At 35.9% G+C, this 16568-nt stretch overlaps 1 protein-coding gene across 1 annotated transcript in view; it reads left to right on the top strand.

Moving 5' to 3' along the window:
• LOC106051079 (uncharacterized) overlaps positions 1-16568 on the top strand; it is a 42383-nt gene that overhangs the window by 22419 nt on the left and 3396 nt on the right. Inside the window, exons 2-7 of the mRNA XM_013206213.2 lie at positions 11282-11512; positions 12221-12565; positions 13934-14143; positions 15127-15165; positions 15935-16010; positions 16251-16416. Of these exons, the coding sequence (XP_013061667.2) occupies positions 11282-11512; positions 12221-12565; positions 13934-14143; positions 15127-15165; positions 15935-16010; positions 16251-16416 (1067 nt within the window). The remainder of the gene's footprint in view (positions 1-11281; positions 11513-12220; positions 12566-13933; positions 14144-15126; positions 15166-15934; positions 16011-16250; positions 16417-16568) is intronic.

The following is a 16568-nucleotide window of genomic DNA, read 5'->3' as shown; positions in this document are numbered from 1 at the left end:
GCGATAGAAAGCATAAATAGACTCTTGGTATACAACATGGCTGTTTCTGAATAAACTAGCAGACAGCGAAAGAAAGCATAAATAGACTCTTGGTATACAACATAGCTGTTTCTGAATAAACTAGCAGACAGCGATAGAAAACATAAATAGACTCTTGGTATACAACATGGCTGTTTCTGAATAAACTAGCAGACAGTGATAGAAAGCATAAATAGACTCTTGGTATACAACATAGCTGTTTCTGAATAAACTAGCAGACAGCGATAGAAAGCATAAATAGACTCTTGGTATACAACATAGCTGTTTCTGAATAAACTAGCAGACAGCGATAGAAAGCATAAACCTTTGGTATACAACGTCTGTTTCTGCTTCGAAAGTAGCAAAATATGTAGGTTACTGTTGGGTCTTCCTGTATCCTATCCACATAATGTATTGCACTTTTCCTTAATCCTCGGATGCAGAGCGTCTTTGTCAAAATAAGGGGAGATAGTTTTAATCCCTAAGATTTAGTAACAGTGCAGTCTATGACGTGGGTACGAAGATACAGCTGAGACATAGGCTAACTGAGACCTGCATGGAAGACAGTCGCTTTATTCAAAGACGCTTTTCCTCGAATTCATTTTCGACTATAAAGAAGGTTTTAAAGCCATTCTTGGTTTTTATTTTTAACGAGCCGAAATTCCCCAATCAAAGCAATGATGTCATCTATGTTGGTACCTAGTTAGGCTAATAAGTAACCAATAGTGTTTAAAACAAGAATGTTTGATTTGCTTTATTTTTTTTAATTAGGCTTCTCCTCGGGTGGTTGCGGTAAGGGGGGGGGGGTTCTAACATATCCACGGTCTTCGCAATGATTTATGGAACAACCATGTTAAATTTCACCAAGATGAGTCAAACGCTGCCGATTTCTATTTTAAAAAACAACATACATACAGTTAGCTTACACTTACTTGATTAGAATCATGTTCTATGGACCAGAATAATTGAACACTGTATTACAGAAAGGAGAGACAAACAAACATCTAATAGAGCTTGTTATAGATGATAAACTTCACAATGGACCTCATTCACCAATCGTAAACAAACAACATTTAGCCACGTGACAATATTGATAAACCAATGAAAATTACGTATCACGTGACAGCCTTTATGGATTGCGTAATGTGTATAGAAGATATAAAGAACCACGTGGCAAAATGTTGTTTGTTTACGATTGGTGAATGAGGTCCATTAGCTTTCAATTCGGACATTTGTCGTTTAAAATTCCAATGGAAAGTCTAGGAAGTAAAAATAATAGCCAAGAAGGAAATCACACACTCATTTAAGATGTGGACTGCATTGGAAAATATGCGCGTAAGTGCTTTTGTTTTTTGTTTAAAAAAAGGGGGGGGGGGCTTATTACCTCAAAAATGTCAAAATCCTAATTAACATAGTTTTTGTCATTTTTTTAGGTGTTTTTTTTTTAAAACCTCAGATTGTGTCCCTTTTATGTCCCCCTTATATTTGTTACTTCGAAAAGTTTCTGGAGAAAATATCAACTTTCTGTGCCAATATCCTAATAAGCATTATTTGTAGTGCTCAAAGAAATAAACTACTTAGGCTCCCCACATGGGCTACATATATGTTCTTGACCACATAAACGTATTGGAAAGAATTCTAGCTTTACGAATTGATACGCCAGTAATGTTGTGAAATTTCTCGACGTCTGTTTCAGTTAGCACCAAGTTTATTCCCCACGCTACCAAAAGTGTTATCTCTGCCACTCTCTCTCTCTTCTATCTCTCTCTCACACACACACACACACTTTCACTGACTGCAATGTTTTTTGTTCCCAATGAAGACACGTGTTGGAGATTTCTAGGTCTGGTATTCTCTACACAAATGTTTTAATAGATTGATGCTGAAGAGAGTTGCTAGAAAGAGGCAGAGAGAAAGAAAGCCAGAGAGAAGCTAGAAAGGGGCAGAGAGGCTTAGAAAGATGTTACGATGAGAGAGGTATAGAGGGATCAGAATGAGAAAGAGAGACGGGTAAACAAAGTTAAGGAGAGCAGGGGAGAGAAAGAGAGAAAACAAAATATAGAAAGATTAATAAACAGAGAGTAAGAAAAAGAGAGACAGCAAGAGAGAGAGAGAGAGAGAGAGAGAGACAGCAAGAGAGAGAGAGAGAGAGATAAAGAGAAGAGGGAACAAATTAAGGCGTAGACGTAAAGAAGAAGGGGGGGGGGGAGATGAACCTCCAGAAGGACTAAGGGGGGGGAGATGAACCTCCAGAAGGACTAATGAGTAGAGGAATGAAGAGCTAGAGAGTGACATGGAGCTGAAGGTAAAATGAAGTGATAAGAATACATTAGAGCAGACGAGAGAACAGAAGAAACAACAAAGGGAAACTACCAAGAAAAGGGGAGAGAATTTATGCTTATACATCTGTGTGTGTGTGTAAGTGTTAAACAGATCTTGATGAGGTCAATAGTGTTTCCCACTGGTCACGTGACACAGATCTCCAGGTTTACTCCATGTCAAAGCAATCCACAACCTTCCACGAGAAAAACTGTGCCAGCAGCCGTCAAGTATTAGACAAACAGCGTGTTTCGTGGGCAGACAACTTATTGAGGCTTTTGAAAGCTCACACCCCAAGGTCAGACCAGTTTCCCAGCGCTCACAATGTGTCTGCTTAAAGATAAAGTATCACAGATAAGAGTTTCTCTTTTTTTTTTTTTTCTTTTCGGGTCTAAGGTTTGTTTGTTGTTCTATGGGAGTTTTTTTGTTTTTTTTTAAGTAGAAAAATTCTCTCCTGCTATTTTTTTTTAAATCTTGAAAGTATTCTTTCTGTTGTGCACTCAGTTGCGTAGAACTTCGATATTACATCAACCAAGTGACCCAATCTCGAGTGTAGGTCAATAATTATGTCGCAGAACTCCTGATAAGTGCAAACAAAGTTCTACGCAATTATTGAAGATGAAGATATAACTTTAAATTATACATTTGTATAACGTATCTGACTGAGAAGTTTTAAACAACATTCTGCACGTTGGAAAATAATCATTTCACTGCACAACTACTTGCAGTCTGGCATCAGTCCCAAGCCATCTTTTTCCATCCCATCAGCCTTTCTCCACATCCTGTCTTATCTCTAAGCCCCGCCCTTTACATTACCAACTATTTCATTTTGAGCACATATAGATTTCATAACAAACTCTTTCTAGACAATCTCAATCATCTTCAAGCAGTCCTTATAACAGCATGATCGAGCTATGGTCTGATTAGTTTTTTTTGCATTTTTGGCCTTGGATTTGAGGTCTTTAATGACCTGAGTAACGAAAGGGTCTCATCCAAACACCAGGAGTGAGAGATGGCTCTTTACCCATCAACTAGATCAGGGGTGGAAAACCTTTTTCTACTGAGGGCCGCATTAAAAAAATTTGGGGACTGGCGGGCCGCATAAATTATTATTTTTTAACTTCCAAATAAGGAATTACAACAACAGTTAGCAATTTCTTGAACTAATTTTATGAATATTTTTTTTAAATTTTGTTATTGTCTTTTAACGTCACAACATTTCCCCACAAATGTACAATGGTACTTAATGTGAAGCATTTAACTGTTTACATCCGTGCATAATGTTCTGTAACTGTAGAACTAGCTTACTAGTTGTTTTGTTCTTGCGACTGCTGTCAAATTACAGTCAGTGAGCATCGGCCTGTTATAACACTTCATAATTTTCAAACAAACGAAATAAAGCGTGTTCACAGATGAATTAGGTTCCGAATAATGTGACAGCTTCGCAGCAAAGTTTTCTTAAGTATGGGAATACAGCTTCTGGCAGTCATGAAACTTCTATGGAAGAACTCACTGGAATTACTCTTTCAGGTCATAATTTGCTTGGAGGTATGTCATCTGGAGCTAAATCAGCCTCTGCATTAAATGCTGAGCTGATGGTATTGAAAACTAGTTCCAAGATCTTGACGTCTTAAAATTTGCTTTTAAATTCCACTATAAAGGAATCCGAATAAGTCTTGTAATTTCATCCATTTCATTAGAAATAGTTTCACCTTTCAGCTAAGGAAAATGATAAGACCCGATTTCACTCGCTGCCTCAAGAAGTGGAATAACTTTGTTTGAAAAGATTTAAGATGCAGATACATTTCATTTGCAAACAAAACATTGCGATGTCTCCGATGATAAACATGAAGTCTGTCTTCAACTCTTCATTAGAAATATTAGTAACATTGTCATAATCAATGTCCTTCAATGAACCTAACTATTTCTTCCTTGAGATTCCATATTCTTCTAGGCCAGCGGATACTACTGTGTAACCGAACATTGGAATGTTTTGTTCCAAATCTTCAAGTACTTCTCGGAACTGCCAGTCATGGCCGGCAGATAATTGGAGGCCCTTGGCAAAGTGAATTTGGTGGCCTCAAATAAAATAAAATTTAAAAAATAGCGACAACAGTAAAATTATTCAATTTATTAAAAACCTATTGTACTTCAACAATAACATTGAAGACAAGTTTCGCTATTTCTTCTCTAAAATCATGGGAACTAGGCTAGTGCAAGGCCCTCACCAATTGGTGACCCTAAGCACTTTGTCTATGCCTAAGGCTGGCCCTGTGCCAATAATAAGATCATTGAGAAATCAATCCCAACAATATATTTGATATTCAATGCTTTATTTTATTAAAAAGCCTGTTTTTCTTAGTCAAAACACGAGCTCCATTAGTTGTTACACTTGCCATCTTGTACATGCCGACCCAACACATTCAACACAGTTTTTGATAGAATTGAATAAATACTGGCTTGTGTTTGTCTTTGACTGAATGTTTCGAAATATTGCCATTAAGAATAATCTTCGTTTACTTTAAACTTTTTAGAATGTCGTTTAAAGACAATGTTTCCTTAGCCTCTTCATGATAAGTGAATCAGAAGTTTCAATTATTTCTAGATCTATAGATATTTACAATTATTTATATAAATATATTTGCATTTTTATATGTGTAATGTGTGGAAACACCTGACTTCTTTAAGCGTCGGCGGGCCGCAAAAAAACACTTCGGCGGGCCGCATGTGGCCCGCGGTCCGTAATTTGCCCACACCTGAACTAGATAATCATTTAGTCACATCCGTTATGACGAGACACGCCTGGGTTCCTCCTTCCCATGTGAGACCGAAGGCCGAGCACACGAGGGTTTTATGTGTTCCTTTATTGTACCACCACAAGCCGTGAAAGAGCTATCACCACCCGTATGACTCCCGTAGGGAACAGCGTGGCGGATGGGAGGGGTTAGCGGAGCCTTTCTTTCTTCTTCCCTTTCTCTCCATGTGCAACGCTTGTTCGCTAGGAACTTCCCATGGCAGCCCATTGAAGGCAGTGTTCTATCCCGGTTCATTGATATATAGTAGAATATAAGGTGTATGTAGAGATCTATAGATCTTCCACTCACCTGGGCGCATCCATTGTCTTCTGAGACATAAGGAGCCATACAGATATATCTTTCATAGACAACAAAACCGTTTGACCAATCTCGATTACACTTGACATGTAGGGCCTAATATCGGTAATCTTAGAACATGGATATGTAATGTAGCCCTACCACAACCGGAGATTGCGGAGAATCGCCAAAATAAATAAAATGCCTAACTCTATAGATGCAATAGACTTCTCCATTTACTCTATCGTACTGTACCCGCGACTTACAATTTTACAATTTCAGCACTGAAGATGTTAGAGTTTGCTCCCTTTCTATCTGTTTCCACTTCATGATAAAGTTACATTTCTTTACTGGCACAAACTTGCACAAGTATTGTAGTTCATTTTGTGAGTTCTGTGTTTATCTTTATTCCATATGCCCTGCTATAAGTTACAAAGCCAATGTTGTGTAGCAGCTTCTTCTGACACGCCCATGTGTATAAGATTTAGACCACGTGACCTTGGTACGTGTTTATTATTTCATGGCCCCGCATCACATTTCTAATAGTTGAAATTTGGTTTCGTTTAGGGGTACAGAGGTTCTCAATCCATGCATTAGCTCCATTGGCATGATTTGCTTGGGAAAAAAAACAAAGAGTGAAGTATTTGTAAAGCTATGTTTTTTGCGAGTGGATTAAAAGGTTTGACTATTCTGAGTATTTCTAAAACTATGTGTCTGTAGCCGCCTGTAGCGATTGGTTTAAAGGGTTTGACCATTCTGAGTATTTGTAAAGCTATGTGTCTGTGCGATTGGTTTAAAAGGTTTTACTATTCTGAGTATTTGTAAAGTTGTGTCTGTAGCGATTGGTTTAAAAGGTTTGACCATTCTGAGTATTTCTAAAGCTATGTGTCTGTGCAATTGGTTTAAAAGGTTTTATTATTCTGAGTATTTGTAAATCTATGTGTCTGTAGCGATTGGTTTAAATTAGTTTAAAAGGTTTGACCATTCTGAGTATTTCTAAAGCTATGTGTCTGTGCAATTGGTTTAAAAGGTTTTACTATTCTGAGTATTTCTAAAGCTATGTGTCTGTGCAATTGGTTTAAAAGGTTTTACTATTCTGAGTATTTCTAAAGCTATGTGTCTGTAGCGATTTGACTTAGAGGTTTGACTATTTCATTTTATCAATAAAACTGAAAAAAAATCACATTGAGAGTTATTATTATTATTATTATTGAAGTATTCATGCATTAAAGGTGTATACCTATAATTTGTAACGGACTCCTACCACACATCATTAAGATGTGCTTTCAATAAAGCGTGACATATCAGTAGTCAATGCTAGACCTATGTATTACAAACTATTAAGGCAGGAAGGCTACCTGGTCATGTGGTATGCTATCTGGTCTGTCGTTCGATGGTCACGTTGGTCCCAGGTTCGAACCTTGCCCTCTCCCGTCTGGAGGTTTGATCTAGGTTGCAATTATCTTCAAAAATTAAAGAACAAACAAATTTAATGCGTCATGTTGACTGTACCCAAGTCACGTGATCTGTAGGTCTAGACTTCATTAATCAAAGAACTTGAAAAGAAAAAATCATACGTTTCTGGTGTATGTAGGTCAAGGTCATCAATCCAATGTTTCATAAATATAACGACTGTCGAAGGGATGCCAAATAAAGCAGCTTCATTGAAACACAGCAGATCTGGGCCTAAACTTATCCGGTTGATATTTAGAAAGTAAGTTGAAAATTTTTCAACATTTTCTTGTAGAACTTTATTGTAGCTTTTCGAAAGGTAAACAACTGAGCTCAATTGTTTCTTTGCTGTTTTCTTTTTTAAAATTTTGTTTAGCCAACCTCCCCCCCCCCTTTTAAAAAAGCATATGTATCTATATTATTGTTTTCGAAAAACGCAATAATTCAGCTTTCATTTTAAAACCTCCGTGTCGATATTAAAGTCTATGAAGTGATTAGTGACATCATCAGAACAGGATTTAGTTTCTTGACAACTAGAATGCAGATTTCCGGGTTGTAAAAAGCATATTTCCAGCTGCATTGGGTAAGCCATTCACTGAGCAATCTTACGTGGCATGCGTTTTTTTTTTTTATTTTACTTTGGAGATTTATGTATTATCTGAGATCTTTTTAAAACTGCAATAATAAATAGACACATGTACATGAGATACACATTCATATGACGGTGTCAGTATCTCTCTGTTTAGTTATGGAGAGAGAGAGAGAGAGAGAATGGGAAGGAGTGATCATAAGCACACAGAAAAACAAAAGATTCTTTGTTACTTACACGAAGGCAATGTTATTGCCAGATTTTGTGGCAGCTTCAGACTTTCTTCTCTTTTTGATAAACGTTGTCAGAACGGCTCAAGCTTATATGATTACTCAACCTGTGCATCTTGGCTCACTCATTAAGTAAGGATCTCACGAAGTCTTTTCTCTTGTTTCTTTCGTACAGCCAACATTCCTGTTTTCAAGGTAGTGAGAACTAAGCCACTATCCAATAACTGGAACGTAAAAAGTGTGTGTGGGGGAAACTGTTTATGAATTTAGATTTGTGTTATGCCTTCATGTCTGGAGAACTGCAGGAAGGGGTCATAGGAGTGCACTCTGAGTATTAGAATTAGAAATTTGACTTAAAAAAACAGAATCGAAAACGATATTCGGGTATTGGGGGGGGGGGGGGGGATTTGGTAGGGAATGTTTAAAATACAGCACACTTTATACGAAGAAATGCATGAGATTAATGACTTCTATGTCTTTACCAATGGCATCTTGATCTAAGCTATTGACAGACGTATTGGAGGTTTAGAAATTTTCACGTGTTCTTTCTTTTTCCTTGATGATGCCTATTAACATAGTGTTACAAATGAACAGTGATAGGTAGAGGTCAACGTATGACCCCGGCGAGATGACACAGCAGCTAGTGTTCCCTGGAATCTACATGTACAAACAAAGACAGGATGTGACGTGTCCACACGTGTTGTTCCAGGGGACGAACAGATCTAAGTAGGGGGACAGTTACTAATGAACAGTGACAGATAAAGGTCACTACGTGTGACCCCGACTTGATGACACTGCAGCGAGTGTTTTCTGGAATCTACGTGTATAAATAAAGACAGGATGTGACGTTTCCTCACGTGTTATTTCAGAGGATACTAGCCGTGTTTGTGCAACTTTGGACAAGCGATTAGGGACTCTATATAAGCCAGAGAGTTAATGTGAAAGTCAGTCGTATGGAGTCGTGAGTGAGCCGTTACAGTCGATACAGACGATGTAAGACGTGTGCGGCTCTGTGGAAGAGAAATGTGTACGACTCGATGCAAGTTAACTAGGGTAGAGTTAACTGGAGTGGACTACTGTCGTTAAAGTCTATACAGCGAACTACAGTGGACTTGAGCCGTTACAGTCGATACAGTCGATGTAAGACGTGTGCGGCTCTGATGTGGTAGACTTGAGTACGACTTGGTTCAGCTTTGGGAGACCTGGAGCGACACTGGGAAGTGTGTCGTTGGTCTGTTCTGTGGAATACGGCTCGAGGAAAGTTGAGAGGAGATGAATTGCAACGAAGTGAAGAGATGAATTGCAACGAAGTATAGCTAACTGTAAACTGACAGATATTGTACAGTCTTCTACGCTACATGTTACAGTGACAATTGTTAGAGTTAATAGTCATTAAAGTTATATGAAACTGAAAGTTTAGTCGTCAAGTTCTTTGCTGTGTTTTTATTTGTGTGTCTACTAGTACATTTAGCCAGAAGATTCAGAAATACGTAACAATATTATCACCATTTATAGTAGTTTTTGTTTTTTTTTAATTTATGTTTCAGATAATTCATTCATCCGTTACCTAAAATCATTTTTATATTCATCTTTTTTAATATGGCCCTCTTTGATCGCAATCGTTATTTGTATATATATTTTTTTTTAAGTTGTATTATATATAGTCTAGTGCTCTAACAATTGGATAAGTGCGGAGCACACTGATCAACCGGTACACATTTCAGTCTAGCCGTGGGATTTTTGTGTCTCGAGAGACGATCTTTTCCCTTTACAACTTCTTGTGTGACATCTCCATTGCTGGGGGAAAAAGACTGGGCGGTAAATTTGCGAGTGCTGTGCTGCCCACACGCCAACACTCGCCTCTCTTCCATATTGACTGGGTCCAAAGTGATTGAAAATCATCGCAATATGGGATCAGGTGTGGTTGCAAGAGTTTGCCAGAGAGCAGTAGTCTACCTCTGTCCTCCGCGGCTTTTAACATATAGCTAGAGGTTTGGTTTGTGGGCGTGTACACACACCGACTGGTCATGACTGCCTCACATCTTGTGGCCAAACCTCCTCCGAGACCCTTGAAAATTAGCTTAAGGCTTCACAGCCTCAGTTTCCATCTGTCACCTCAAGGAGGTACTGCATAGGACTTGCTGTGGAGAGGCTGTGTGCTGCCAAGAGAGACTTACGAAATTGCTCTCCTTTCACAGATGCTAGCCAGCGGCGACAATACACTAGACGCTTCACACAGAGCCTTTGGACAGTCAGTCAGTCTAGATATAAGGGTCCACAAATCATGCTAGTGAATGAACAATTAAAATTATTTGTTCCCCTGAATTTTCATTTGCATTCATTTTTATAATTTTAAAATCTCCTTGAAGTTTCTTAATGCTCACCTAACCACGGGTTCAAAACCTGTTTAGAAATTAAACTATTTGCTTTAATTAGTAAGTAACAATTATAGGCCTAAACATTGCATACAACCGATGAAATAATGTAATGATTATAGAAATGTAGAGTCACGCTTAGCCTAAGGAAATTACTTGGTTATGGTGACAGTATCTAAAATATAATTACGATAATATAGTTAACCAATTGATTTCTTGATTGCTTACCAATCCAACACCAACATGTTACCGGGGTTAAACAGTTCTCTGTTACAGAGCTACATTTTTAATTGCGCGGTCAATAAATATATAGGCCTGTAGTTAGATCTATCCATTTTTCATGCAAATGCTATAATCAAAAATGAGCATTACTGTGTTCAAAAGTTTCTTGTGTGACATCTGTTGATGTGTAACATGACCAGAGCACCAAGAGTGGGAAGCTAGCTCAACTGACGTAAACTTTCTTAGCTTGTTAGCTCAACTATGTCGTCACGTTTGGCTACTGTACATAAATAAAACGATTATTCAAAAGTAATTATTTCCCCCTTTTTTTTTTAAACTGATTATAAGATACAAATATATCTAGTGCCATTGGAGCATGCTACGTGTGGCCTGAAGAAGCCTGGACAATCAATGTGGGATCTGGAATTGCCGCGAACAATCAATGAGTCTGATAGGAGAGCTGATCTGGACTTTCACCGACGTCTCAATTAAGTCACTTGATAAATTTTAACATTTTAAATTTTGGAGTATCATATCTTATAAATTACAGACGTAACTTCAACAGACGATTGTCAAGTCCTACCATGTTTCATGTGTCAATTTAATCATGAATGTTACTCATTGACTTAATCTCTGCTAAGTATTAGTTTTCCAGGCTGATTCAGGCAACTCTTTTCATGTTCTAATGGCACTAGGGAAGAATGAACAATTGGTAGGCCTACATTTTGTCCTAACATATGGAGTAAGATATATATATGCATTTTTCTCTGTGTTTGAGTATAATTTTGTATCCCATAAATCATCAGTTTACATTTAATTCTTTTGACCTACGGCCTTTTGTTGTTGTTATTTTTATAAAACATTTCAACTTTGTGGAAACGAACCTTCGGCGATAAATATATATTAAAATATACGAGATGTAAATTTGCTATTCTGTTTTTATGTGGGTTTTTTTATGCTGACGGCTTCTTGAATTTCTTTCAGTCCCAACCTACTCATGTCACCTACGACTTGGTTCCAATGAAAAGCAAATCCTGCATTGTCCTCCTGGACACGCTCTGCATATCCACAGTCTCCTGTGTTCAGGGCAATACCCGTGTCCCTCGGAACTTTTTGACAGCATCTATCACTGTGAAGGTGTCCCCTCTTGTGATATCTCAAACTTAAAGCTAGATGAACAGCAAACGTCCACAATAGACTACGTTTGTGTATCTGGTAAGTGACTGAAGCTAATCATAGTGGGCAATACAAAATGTTTACGATGGACTTTGAAATAAGTTTTACAATGTTTAGTTATGTCTCAACCATAAAGGGGGTTGAATCAAATATATTTGAAATACATTTAATTTAACGTAGCAGTTTCTTCTCTTTTTCTTCCCCAAAATTAGCACGGTAACATATATGATATGCATATTTTATTTTAGTTAACCTATTATCATTAGTAGGCCTTATAAAAATATAGTGGCTGGATATTAAAGCACGGTTTCCGAACTGAGGAGTCTCTGGTTGAAATCTCTGAAGATCGGGATTTTGAATTTGGGGATTTTTAGGATGCCCACTGAGTCCTCCCAACTCTAAGGGCATTTGACAAAGTCAAGCAGTTTGTCGTTGTGTTGGCCACATGAAACTATCATCAAACTATGATCAAACATAAACCCTAGAAACAGATGACCCTTACAATGTTTGCCTTATAGATAGCAAGTTCTAAAAGGGACGCTTATTATTATTATTATTATTAAGTCTACATCTTGTAAGATGATTATGTATTTATATATATATATATATATATATATATATATATATATATATATATATATATATATATATATATATGTTTGAAAAAATAATACAAAACTACAGTTTCAGTTTAAAAACCAAAAGTATTTTATATTTGTATTGATTTGTAAATATTCCATTTTCCAGAAGTTTTATTGGAACGCAAATGTTCTGCCCAGCTACATTCTTATTTTGGCATTTTAAGAAGACCAGAAAGTGACTCCAGAAAGAGAAATTTGAAATCTTGCAACTGGGCTTTAGATGCCAGTAAAGAGGACATTATTTCAATTATTTTTCACTATGCCAGTTGGCACAATGACTGCCAGAATGCTGTCAACATTTCATACACTCACTGCAACACTAAAAAATGGCAAAATAAAATGTTTTGTGGAATGGAACCTTCTAGTGTTAAACTGACATCTTGTGGACCTGTAAAGATCTCTAGTCGACAAGCCATTGATGCGTCCTGGAACTATGTCATTTCTTATCAGAGTAAGATTTTTAATAACAATAAAATAAACAAGGTTACAAAGACACAAACTCAAAATCTGCCCCCAAAGTGGTCCACCCAGACAGGTAAAAAGGCAGGTTTCAATATTTTCAGAAATTCTATCAAAGACCAATGACAGAGAAGAATGGAGAAAGAAGGTTGGCAGATCTTGTGTGGTGCCCCAGCAGTCCATCAGACAAAAGGATAGGTGAAAGTGAATGTGAAGTTAGATGTAAACCTAGCCTAATTGATGTCTTATAATGAATATCTAATTGATCTAATTGTTTTGTAAAGGGTCAATCTCTTATTCCTCAAGAAAAAAACATTTCCATGAAAAAAAAATAGTTAAGTGTACAATATATCCATAGTATGTCATTACAGTTCACGCGATAATATGAAAAACTACTTATTAATTGTTGTTTTAAATTATGTCCAACTTATATGCATACTAAATAGATTTTTTCTCTTTAAAAAAAAAAGAAAACTTTTTTGTGTGTAAATATAGTAGTAGTAAGTATGACAGAACTTACATAACTTAGCAATACAAATGTAAAAAATATTTTTTTTTTTACAAAAAATCTAAAACCATTTGCATAAATATGTTAAAATATGGTGAGCTTAAATCACCCTTTCTAGAGTATCTTCCACGTTTGTTACTATTAATAATGAATAGTTGTAAAAGTGGTGTAATTTTAAGAAAAAACTGCTTGCAAAAGTGATTTTAAAAATTAGATTTTTCGCTTTCAGAAAAAAAAAAATAGCCATTGCATCAGAACTTTGAATGGTCTAAAATATTATGGTGTCAGATTTTCACTATCTTTTCTAGTTTACAAGATCTTAACGGGACAGACGGATGGATAGAAGGACAAACTTTCCACACAAAAACTAATAGCGTCTTTTCTCCTTTTGGGGTCGCTAAAAATAGAAAAGCCATTTGTATTTATCACAGATAGATCAAGACAATCAGGTTTTAATGTAGATTCTATATTTATTTTGTGAAAAAAAAAATGTTTTTTTTCAAGGTTACAGATTTGTATCTAGTCTTTTCTATAAAAATGATCTTCACTATTTTACAATACATAAATAGTAACATATTTTTTACAAGCTTCTTCTCTGTAGAAAGTAGTATAAAAGAGAATGTTAAAATTATTTGTTTGGTCATGACTCCAAAAGCTGTAGAATTTAGCCAACTGATTTTATTTTGGACTAAAGCAGCTAAACTATCTGCATGCATTTTAGGTCAAACAAACATTCCATCTATGTATAGGTTACTCATTTATTGAATGCAGCCCAGGAGACTTTGACTTCAATATTATTGCACTCTTTCATTGTAATAGATCTAATGTTAACATTCTATTCTTACCTAACAGAACAGGGACCTCAGTCTGGGGAACAGTTCTCTAGCAATGAGCATGACAGCAGATCTTCAACAACTTGCATTCTACCAGACACTTTGAATCCCAGAATACCATCACCTTCCAAGTTTCAGAAGTTATCTCCTTCACAGGAACCAACAAGTAATCAAAACTTTGAACCATCTGATGGCATAATCAATTTCATAGATCCAACAGATCATAAGGGTATGTTACTACAGATAGTAGTTCATAAGAGTTAGTATTGATACTAGATCATAAGTGTTAGTACTGATACTAGATCATAAAGGTTTGTATTGATACTAACTTTGTTTGTGTGTGTGTGTGTGTGTTTTATACCATAGTTTGTAGTTAAAATGTAGATTTCTACTCAGAAAATATCTACAAAATAATATTGATTCAAGTGTTCTTTTATGTTGAATAAATAGATGTCTAGCTATATTTTTAGATGAAAGATACAAGCTTAAGCAATAGTATTAATAAAGACATGGGAAAACTTGCAGTAATAATACCTATATTGGTACACTTTTTTCTAAAAGAAACAGCATCCCTTCAGGAAATTAAAATAAACATATCAATTTTTCTTCTTCTTCATCGTTCTCATTGTTATGTTGGAGTGTTCATATGACTAGACCAATACATGAGATGAACTGCGCAGTGGTTTCCAAATCAGGGAGCTCTCCATATAGTTTTCTTTCTATTGGGGTGATTTGGGGCCAATGTCTTATACGGGCCTCTTGGTAGAGAGAGCAGTTTTGGAGGACGTGGTCAGCATTTTCTGGTGATACTCCACATGGGCAGATTTCACTGGTTCCAATTTTGAGCTTCCGGAACATGTGTTGTCGCATTCTGTTGTGTCCGGTCCTGAGTCGAAAGATTAGACGTTGGTCTTGTCGGGATAGCTTATAGTAGGCCTAAGCGTCATCTTTCTTGTGATTTGGATAACATATCAATTATTTAACTATATATATATATATATATTGTTAGTGACACAAAATTGTATCTTTACACTAGCTTCTGTTTACAAAGCCATAGGAGTATGTTTGTATGTGAAGAATGTTGAATAATATTATTAGTTACATTAATACTTTACTAGAATTAGATTTGTGGATTATCTTGTCTACTTATAATAGCAGAAGTTTCTTTACACATAAATGTCATAGGATTACTCAGTTTTGTTTTCTCTCCAGATAACAGTAGCCAATCAGGAAGTATTTTTAATAAACCAAGTAAGTTTTTTTTTCAAATTGCTGTGTATTTAATTAAAATGTTGTGGGTTTAGTGTGTGTGTGTTTACTGTTACTATAAAAAATGTGAAAGCTTTCTATACTTTAAATCTTGGAATAGTAAAGTTGATTCCATAGCAAGTGAATTAAAGAAATAATGAGAATCTTTTTAGTCAAACCAAACCAAACATAAAACATAAAGAACTAAAATTCTACTCCTTACTGAAATAATCCCGCACAGAAGATGGAGAAGGTCAGAATATTTGGGACTGATCTAGGGACATGGAGATAGAAGTAGTTTGTCTGAAATAAAGTTACAAACTCAATGGATTATCACCTCAACTTGGAATGAAGACAGAAGCATTGATGATGTTTTTTTGTGTATGTACATCACTAGTTAGGAAATGAGGGAACTCTGGGAAGAAAGAGCTTATGAACTTACCATCCAGTTGCAAAGTAGCCTGTTAGGTTGATTATGTTCAAATTAGCCTGTTAGGTTGATAATGTTTAGAGTAGCCTATTAGGTTGATTATGTTCAAAGTAGCCTGTTAGGTTGATAATGTCTAGAGTAGCCTATTAGGTTGATTATGTTCAAAGTAGCCTGTTAAGTTGATAATGTTTAGAGAAGCAGCCTATTAGTTTGATCATGTTCAAAGTATTTATGATCTATAATTTTAGGTTTAGTTCACTTGATATAGTTTAATTGTTTTGAATATATTATAAATATTATGAACTAATTATAAATACTATGAATTTATTATAAACATTTCAGAGTTAATCATCCTGTATGTTTTCTTTGGGATTATTATCCTTGTTTTAAGTGTTGCTCTAATTGCAGTTCTCATAAGGTAAGAAGATTCTTCTCTTTTAACTTTTTGAATCATTTAAAAATACTTTTAACTAACTTAGGCACTATAGTATTTTTTTTTTTACTAATTCTGTTTGGATATCTATTGATAATTTAAATTTAATTAGAAGGTATATTTACCAAGATACAACATAAAAGAAAAAGTATGCCTTAGAATCAAATATTCTTAGCCCAGTGTTGAGACAGTGTAGGTTTATTCATTCTATTCCCAATGTTGAAGCTATTATAGATTATCAAAAGAGGACCGATGCAGTGGAGATGCCAGTGAGAAGGCAGCTTTGTGGCAGGACACACCAATGGAAACTTTCCTGACCAACAGCTTGGCTGATGGATCTGTTGGCTCTGAAACTATCTATCCACTTACTCAAAGAAATAATTCTGATCAGGTAGAACAAAATATGTAATCATTTTTATCAATAATATTGCAATGGTTATAACTCAAAACTTACGATTAAAAATTGCTTTTTATTGTAGATATTAAAATATATTGTTAAATCTGGTGTGCAAAGTTCATGACCCTTCAGCATTCACTTCTTAC

The sequence above is a fragment of the Biomphalaria glabrata genome, chromosome 1 (genome assembly GCF_947242115.1).
Source record: "Biomphalaria glabrata chromosome 1, xgBioGlab47.1, whole genome shotgun sequence".
NCBI classification, from domain to species: Eukaryota; Metazoa; Mollusca; class Gastropoda; family Planorbidae; genus Biomphalaria; species Biomphalaria glabrata.
The sequence above is the reverse complement of the archived record's forward strand: the minus strand, read 5'-3'. Positions and strand labels throughout refer to the sequence as shown.